The following is a 9,281-nucleotide window of genomic DNA, read 5'->3' as shown; positions in this document are numbered from 1 at the left end:
GTCGCCTACGTCATATCTCTCCTTATTGGACGGGCTCGTGAGTGGGGCACGGCAATCTGGGAGGCTCCGAGCTCGTGGAAAGGAGCTCGCGCTCTCCGTCGCTCCCCTCTCCGCATCACTACCATCTTCCTCTGCCGGCTCGGGTGCTGAGCCCATGCAGCTGGGAGGTATCCGCATCTCGACTAAGGAGAGGGAACGGAGAATCACCAACCGCCTCTGTCTCTATTGCGGTTCCGCTGGTCATTTTGTCACTTCATGTCCAGTAAAAGGCCAGAGCTCGTCAGTAAGCGGAGGGCTACTGGTGAGCGCTACTACTCCTGTCTCTCCTTCAAGATCCTGCACTACCTTGTCGGTCCATCTACGCTGGACCGGTTCGTCAGCTTCCTGCAGTGCCTTAATAGACTCTGGGGCGGAGGGCTGTTTTATGGACGAGACCTGGGCTCGGGAACATGACATTCCTCTCAGACAGTTAAAGGAGCCCACGGCCTTGTTCGCCCTGGATGGTAGTCCTCTCCCCAGGATTCAGCGTGAGACGCTACCTTTAACCCTCACTGTTTCTGGTAATCATAGTGAAACCATTTCTTTTTTAATTTTTCGTTCACCTTTTACACCTGTTGTTTTGGGCCATCCCTGGCTAGTTTGTCATAATCCTTCCATTAATTGGTCTAGTAATTCTATCCTCTCCTGGAACGTCTCTTGTCATGTGAAATGTTTAATGTCTGCTATCCCTCCTGTTTCCTCTGTCTCTTCTTCACAGGAGGAGCCTGGTGATTTGACAGGGGTGCCGGAGGAATATCACGATCTGCGCACGGTGTTCAGTCGGTCCAGGGCCACCTCTCTTCCTCCACACCGGTCGTATGATTGTAGTATTGATCTCCTTCCGGGAACCACCCCCTCCCCGGGGTAGACTATACTCTCTGTCGGCTCCCGAACGTAAGGCTCTCGAAGATTATTTGTCTGTAGCTCTTGACGCCGGTACCATAGTCCCCTCCTCCTCTCCCGCCGGAGCGGGGTTTTTTTTTGTCAAGAAGAAGGACGGGTCTCTGCGCCCCTGCATAGATTATCGAGGGCTGAATGACATAACAGTGAAGAATCGTTATCCGCTTCCTCTTAGGCAGGTAAAACAAGCGCTCACTCACACTCCGTCGCCGCGCGCTTGTCCTAGGAACCTTCTTTTCGTTCCCGTTCCTACTCGTCTGGCCGTTCTTCAGTGGGATCACTCTGCCAAGTTAGCCGGCCACCCTGGCGTTCGGGGTACGCTTGCTTCCATTCGCCAGCGTTTTTGGTGGCCCACCCGGGAGCATGACACGCGTCGTTTCGTGGCTGCTTGTTCGGTCTGCGCGCAGACTAAGTCCGGTAACTCTCCTCCTGCCGGCCGTCTCAGGCCGCTTCCTATTCCCTCTCGACCGTGGTCTCACATCGCCTTAGATTTTGTCACCGGACTGCCTTCGTCAGCGTGGAAGACTGTTATTCTTACGGTTGTCGATAGGTTCTCTAAGGCGGCTCATTTCATTCCCCTTGCTAAGCTTCCTTCTGCTAAAGAGACGGCACAAATCATCATCGAGAATGTTTTCAGAATTCATGGCCTTCCGTCAGACGTCGTTTCGGACAGAGGTCCGCAATTCACGTCTCAATTTTGGAGGGAGTTTTGCCGTTTGATTGGGGCTTCCGTCAGTCTCTCTTCCGGCTTTCACCCCCAGTCTAACGGTCAAGCAGAACGGGCCAATCAGACTATTGGTCGCATCTTACGCAGTCTTTCTTTTCGCAACCCTGCGTCTTGGTCAGAACAGCTCCCCTGGGCAGAATACGCCCACAACTCGCTTCCTTCGTCTGCGACCGGGCTATCTCCTTTTCAGAGTAGCCTCGGGTACCAGCCTCCGCTGTTCTCATCTCAGTTCGCCGAGTCCAGCGTCCCCTCCGCTCAGGCTTTTGTCCAACGTTGCGAGCGCACCTGGAAGAGGGTCAGGTCTGCACTTTGCCGTTATAGGACGCAGACTGTGAGGGCTGCTAATAAGCGTAGAACTAAGAGTCCTAGATATTGTCGCGGTCAGAGAGTTTGGCTCTCCACTCAGAACCTTCCCCTTAAGACGGCTTCTCGCAAGTTGACCCCGCGGTTCATTGGTCCGTTCCGTATTTCTCGGGTCATTAATCCTGTCGCAGTTCGACTTCTTCTTCCGCGATACCTTCGTCGCGTCCACCCGGTCTTCCATGTCTCCTGCATCAAGCCCGTCCTTCGCGCCCCCGCTCGTCTTCCCCCCCCCCCCCCCCATCCTTGTCGAGGGCGCACCCATCTACAGGGTCCGTAGAATTTTGGACATGCGTCCTCGGGGCCGTGGTCACCAGTACCTCGTAGATTGGGAGGGGTACGGTCCTGAGGAGAGGAGTTGGGTTCCCTCTCGGGACGTGCTGGACCGTGCGCTGATCGAGGATTTCCTCCGTTGCCGCCAGGTTTCCTCCTCGAGTGCGCCAGGAGGCGCTCGGTGAGTGGGGGGGTACTGTCATGTACTATCATGTTGTGTCTTGTCTCTGTCCTTTCCCTTCACCCTGTCTCCCTCTGCTGGTCGTTGTTAGGTTACCTTTTCTCCCCCGCTTTCCCCCAGCTGTTCCTTGTCTCCTCTTGACTACCTCGTCACCCCTTCTCCCACCTGTTCCCCTTTTCCCTCTGATTAGTCCCCTATATCTCTCTCTGTTTTTGTTCCTGTCCTTGTCGGATTCTTGTTTGTTGTGTTTCATGCCTGAACCAGACTGTCGTCATGTTTGCTGTAACCTTGTCTTGTCCTGTCGGAATCTGCCGGTCCGTCTGAGCCTACCTATGTTTGGTAATTAAAGAAGCTCTGTTTAAGTTAATTCGCTTTTGGGTCCTCATTCACGCACCGTAACATCACCACTTTATTTTAAGAATGTGAAATGTCAGAATAATAGTAGTGAATTATTTCTTTCAGCTTTTATTTCTTTCATCACATTCCCAGTGGGTCAGAAGTTTACAAACTCAATTAGTATTTGGTAGCATTGCCTTTAAATTGTTTAACTTGGGTCAAACATTTCGGGTAGCCTTCCACAAGCTTCCCACAATAAGTTGGGTGAATTTAGGCCTATTCCTCCTGACAGAGATGGTGTAACGGTGTCAGGTTTGCAGGCCTCCTTGCTCACACAAGCTTTTTCTGTTCTGCCCAAAACTTTTTTATAGGATTGAGGTCAGGGCTTTGTGATGGCCACTCTAATACCTTGACTTTGTGGTCCTTAAGCCATTTTGCCACAACTTTGGAAGTATCCTTGGGGTCATTGTCCATTTGGAAGACACATTTGTCTTGAGATGTTCCTTCAATATATCCACATCCTTTTCCTTTCTCATGAAGCCATCTATTTTGTGAAGTGCACCAGTCACTCCTGCAGCAAACCACCCCCACAACATGATGCTGCCACCCCCATGCTTCATGGTTGGGATGGTGTTCTTCGGCTTGCAAGCCTCACCCTTTTTCCTCCAAACATAACGATGGTCATTATGGCCAAACAGTTCTATTTTTGATTCATCAGACCAGAGGACATTTCTCCAAAAAGTACGATCTTTGTCCCCATGTGCAGTTGCAAACCGTTGTCTAGATTTTTTATGGTGGTTTTGGAGCAGTGGCTTCTTCCTTGCTGAGCGGCCTTTCAGGTTATGTCGATATAGGACTCGTTTTACTGTGGATATAGATACTTTTGTACCTGTTTCCTCCAGCATCTTCACAAGGTCCTTTGCTGTTGTTTTGGGATTGATTTGCACTTTTCGCACCAAGGTACAGTATGTTCATCTCTAGGAGACAGAACATGTCTCCTTCCTGAGCGGTATGACGGCTGCGTGGTGTTTATACTTGCGTACTATTGTTTGTACAGATGATCGTGGTACCTTCAGGCATTTGCAAATTGCTCCCAAGGATGAACCAGACTTGTGGAGGTCTACAATTTTTGTAGACCTCGGCTGATTTCTTTTGATTTCCCATAATGTCAAACAAAGAGGCACTGAGTTTGAAGGTAGGCCTTGAAATACATCCACAGGTACACCTCCAATTGACTTATCAGAAGCTTCTACAGCCATGACATCATTTTCTGGAATTTTCTAAGCTGTTTAAATGCACAGTCAACTTAGTGAATGTTAACTTCTGACCCACTGGAATTGTGATACAATAAATTATAAGTGAAATAATCTGTCTGTAAACAATTGTTGGAAAAATGACTTGTGTCATGCACAAAGTAGATGTCCTAACCCACTTGCCAAAACTATAGTTTGTGAATAAGACATTTGTGGAGTGGTTGAAAAATGAGTTTTAATGACTACAACATACGTGTGTGTAAAATTCCGATTTCAACTGTACATATTACCTCAATTAGCCCCACTAACTGGTGCCCCCACACATTGACAATGTACCGGTACCACCTTTATATAGCCTCGCTACTGTTATTTTCATTGTCATTTTACAGTTTTTTTTCTTTCTTTACTTATCTATTGTTTACCTAATACCTATGTTTTTATAAAAAATTGCACTGTTGGTTAGGACTTGCAAGTAAGCATTTCACTGTAAGGTATTCGGTGCACTTGACAAGTAAACTTTGATTTGATTTTAGTAACCAAAAAACAAATCATAATATAACAAATCATAATATATTTTATATTTGAGATTCTTTAAATAGCCACCCTTTGCCTTGATAACAGCTTTGCAAACTTCTCTCAACCAGCTTCACCTGGAATGCTTTTCCAACAGTCTTGAAGGAGTTCCCACATATGCTGAGCACTTGTTGGCTGCTTTTCCTTCACTCTGCGGTCCGACCCAAACCTTATCAATTTGGTTGAGGTCAGGGGATTGTGGAGACCAGTTCACCTGATGCAACACTCAATCGCTCTCATTCTTGGGTAAAATAGCCCTTACACAGCCTGGAGGTGTGTTGGGTCATTATCCTGTTGAAAAACAAATGATAGTCTCACTAAGCCCAAACCAGATGGGATGGCGTATCGCTGCAGAATGATGTGGTAGCCATGCTGGTTGAGTGCACCTTGAATTCTAAACAAATCACAGTGTCACCAGTAACCCACCACACCATAACACATCCTCCTCCATGCTTTACTGTGGGAAATACACATACAGAGATCATCCGTTCACCCACACCGCGTCTCACAAAGACACGGCGGTTGGAACCAAAAATCTCAAATTTGGACTCCAGACCAAAGGACAACTTTCCACCGGTCTAATGTCCATTGCTCTTGTTAATTGGTCCAAGTAAGTCTCTTATTCTTATTGGTGTCCTTTAGTGGTGTTTTTGTTGTTGCAGCAATTCGACCTTGAAGGCCTGATTCACAGTCTCCTCTGAACAGTTGATGTTGAGATGTCTGTTACTTGAACTCTGTGAAGCATTTATTTGGTCTGGTAACTCAAATAAATTTATGCTCTGCAACAGAGATCATTTTGGGTCTTCCATTCTTGTGGCGGTCCTCATGAGAGCCAGTTTCATCATAGTACTTGATGGTTTTTGCGACTGCACTTGAAGAAACTTTCAAAGTTCTTGAAATGTTCTGGATTGACTGACCTTCATGTCTTAAAGTAATGATGGACTGTCTTTTCCATAATATGGACTTGGTCTTCTACCAAATAGGGATATCTTCTGTATACTGCCCCTACCTTGTCACAACACAAGTGATTAGCTCAAACATATTAAGGGAAGAAATTCCACAAATTAACTTAACAAGGCACACCTGTTAATTGAAATGCATTCCAGGTGACTACCTCATGAAGCTGGTTGAGAGAATGCCAAAAATATATTTGGTTACTGCATCATTCCACATTTTTTATTTCATAGTTTTGATTTCTTCACTAGATTTACCCATCTCTTTCATCTTTCTATTTGTAGCTAGCTAAACTAACGTTAGCTAACCAAGCTAGTTTACTAGCTAGTTGATCGTTTTATGAACATAACTTGTGAGCATCGTATTCAGATGAGTTTTAAAAATACATATATTTATCCCCATTTCCGATGATCCATTAATCTCATCCATGATGTCTTGACGGCTGTGTCGCAAGCTAAAGGCAAAAAACGTAAACAAAGAGGATACATGCGAGTAGAGCAACTGAGTTTGGTCGTCACACACACATGTCCATATATGGCATTGTGGTGGCAGCCATATTGGAATTTCTATCCGGCGATGTCCCTGCAAAAGGGAACACATATCTCCCGCTGGCGAGGTTTTCTCCAGCCGACAGACCGTCCACTCCTCCCAGTCTCCACCCCTCTAGACTGCAGGCAGGCATGGCGGCTATCGAGACACGGGAATGCGAAACAGAAGGCTGTAGCAGCGAGGCCAAACTTCAATGTCCAACCTGTATCAAGCTCGGGATCCAAGGCTCATACTTTTGCTCTCAGGTAGCATTCGTTTTCTAATTCATTCAGTTTGAAAGGGGTCTGACATGATCCACACAACGGCCCAGCATCCTTCATCACGAGGTAGCTAGCGCTGACAGAGTTGCCCTAATTGAGTTTCCTCACACCCCTTTAAGTAGCCTAGCATATGATGCTAGTTAGCTACAGTAGCTAGCTAACGAACTACAAGCATGTTCTGCTTAAAACCGTAGCGAAAAAGCAATGGTTTGCAAACACATTAGCTAGGAACTTTATTTGAAGCCAATAGCTAACATTATCCTCCCGTATGAAAAATGCTTGTTTAGTTTATTGTGGTTTGTGTATTCTAACTAGTTAACTCATTTGCTAGCGCGGTGTTTGTTAAAAAGCATCAACTTCGAAGTCTAGCAAGCTTGTTGGATAGTTAGCCTAGTTTACCCATTGGTATTGGTTATTGCAATTAATTAAATTACACTGCATGAGGCATGCTTTCTACATGTTGATGTAGCCATGCTAATTAATTTGATTTCTCTGATCCTGGCCTGGCTGTAGTAACCCACCTGTGGCTTGTTTGTTTGAAATGTCAATCATTGAAATTGCCAAGGATTCAAGGAAAGAAGAATGCAGGCCCCAGTTTCAGTTTAGATGGGTTAGTTATAAATATGTTTGGCTGTCTGTGGTTTAGCTGTGTGTCATTAAAGGTAAAAGGCGGTGTAATTAGTTTAAAGCTTATCACAGTCTGGCAGTAGGCCTAGGCAGATCTGCTCTGTCAGAGCCTCTATCCATGAAGCCAGCTGGTTGGTGGGATATTTTTTTCCTGCTGCTCTCACTGTTCTGGTGGACACTGGTCAAAAAATCCATTAACTGAGCAGCAGAGATGTTAGTCATGGTCAACTGGCCGTTGACCTAGTCTTGAAATAAACTGTTAAGTGGTTTATGTAGCATGTGTGCAATACAGAGCCCATTGGTCTCTCTCACTCAGCCTTTGTATTATATTGAGCAGGAAAGCACAAATCCCAGTCCACAGACGATTAGAGGAATTGATTCTGCAATTTGTGCCATTGAGAAACAAACAGCCAGCAGATACTGCTGCTATTGATGATTTAAGGTCGCACACCCCTGATGTGCAGAGTCTCATATGGATATATCTCTCCTCTCTGTCCCCTCATTCAGGAGTGCTTCAAAGGGAGCTGGGCTACTCACAAGCAGATGCACAAAAAAGCAAGTAGGTAGTGTCGTTAGCAATATCCTATCACACAGACCAACTCACTTCCAAATAATTTTTCAAACAGATCACCATGTTGCTTCATGGGCTTTCTTTTTTTCTTTTCATGGGCCTGCATAAATGCCCAACCTTTCCCTCCTCTAATTTTGATGTTGAAATAGAGCAATGGTGTAGCCATTCAAAATGGACTTTGACATTGTAATACGTACCAGCCATTAGAGGAGGGGTGGACAATCTGTGATATCCGGTACAGGCTTCCCCCTCAGCCAGGCAGCAACACACTGGATTACATTTATCAATGTAAAAAAAAAAAGCAATTGTTTAGTTGACTTGGGCATTTTACTGCTTGGCTGGAAAAAAAACCTGAACCCACACTGGGCCCTCACAAGATAAACTTGCCCAAGAGTAGTCTAATCTGTATGTGTGAACACCTAACTGTGATCTTTCAAAATGTTGTCCAATCAGATGTCCTATATTACATTCTCTTTTTGCAGAGGAGGATAAGAACCAGGATGAGGCAAAGAACTGCGTGGAGAACGACACCAACACAGACCCATGGCCTGGCTACCGCTACACGGGCAGACTACGCCCTCACTACCCACTCGTAAGGCCACCTTTCTGATACATTTCTAAATTGGGCTAATGCGCCGATAAGAGCTTTTATGTAGGAGCTTATTTTCTTGACTACATAGTAGTCCAACATATGTCAACACAACATGATTTAATAGACATAAGCCACACAAGCTTTGTGTAAAGTTTATTCATTAGCCCCTGGAAGCTGTGTAATCATGTCTCAACTCTCCTGTCATTGGTTCCCCATGTAGACTCCCATGAGGCATGTCCCCGGTAACATCAAAAGACCTGACTATGCCGACCATCCACTAGGTAATGCTACTCCTCCTAGACTGCCTCCAGTTGCTTTTAAGTTTTAAGAAATCCTTTGCTGTCCATTTGAAAATCTTCTCAAGGCTAGTATTCTTTGTCATTAATTGTGTTATTGAAACATGACACTTTATCTGAGAAATGTGTACTGTTTCTATGTTTAACATCGGGTGATATCATTCATAGAAAAATGGGTTTCTGCCCCAGCCATAGATTCCACCTAAGCTGATCATTAATTATGTAACCATGGTAACCTCGATGGTGAGGATTCACTCCATAAGGTAACTGTCACCTGACTGCTGATCAGCCACCAGGTAGCCATGGTTAGTCTCTCCACTCATGGCACATCCATCCAAATGGCACGCCGGGACACGAGTGAGATAATGTCATGTCCGTTATTCGTGATCATCAGAGCCCAGTTTTTCAAAAGTTATCTGAATTCAAATCAAATCCATGTTTATTTGTCACATGCGCCGAATACAACAGGTGTTGTATTTCACCTTACAGTGAAATGCTTACTTACAGGCTCTAACCAATGGTGCGTGAAAAAATGTGTGTTAAGTAAAGAAATAAAACAAAACAACAGTAAAAAAACATTTGAAAAAAGAGTAGCAAGGCTATATACAGACACCTGTTAGTCAGGCATATTGAGGTAGTATGTACATGTAGGTATCGTTAAAGTGACTATGCATATATGATGAACAGAGAGTAGCAGAAGTGTAAAAAGAGGGGTTGGCGGGTGGTGGAACACAATGCAGATAGCCTGGTTAGCCAATGTGCGGGAGCACTGGTTGGTTGGGCCAATTTA

The 9,281-nt window shown here is 45.4% G+C and overlaps 1 protein-coding gene across 1 annotated transcript; it reads left to right on the top strand.

The window, feature by feature from the left end:
- The first annotated feature begins 6,114 nt into the window (after positions 1–6,114).
- ampm1 (Methionine aminopeptidase 1) lies at positions 6,115–9,073 on the top strand. The gene is given in 4 exon segments (NM_001160648.2): positions 6,115–6,390; positions 7,540–7,591; positions 8,086–8,195; positions 8,416–9,073. Coding segments are annotated over 4 exon segments (540 nt in total). The 5' UTR covers positions 6,115–6,120; the 3' UTR covers positions 8,524–9,073.
- Positions 9,074–9,281: the final 208 nt, after the last annotated feature.

Source organism: Oncorhynchus mykiss, chromosome 19, assembly GCF_013265735.2.
Source record: "Oncorhynchus mykiss isolate Arlee chromosome 19, USDA_OmykA_1.1, whole genome shotgun sequence".
Taxonomy (NCBI): domain Eukaryota; kingdom Metazoa; phylum Chordata; class Actinopteri; order Salmoniformes; family Salmonidae; genus Oncorhynchus; species Oncorhynchus mykiss.
The sequence above is the reverse complement of the archived record's forward strand: the minus strand, read 5'-3'. Positions and strand labels throughout refer to the sequence as shown.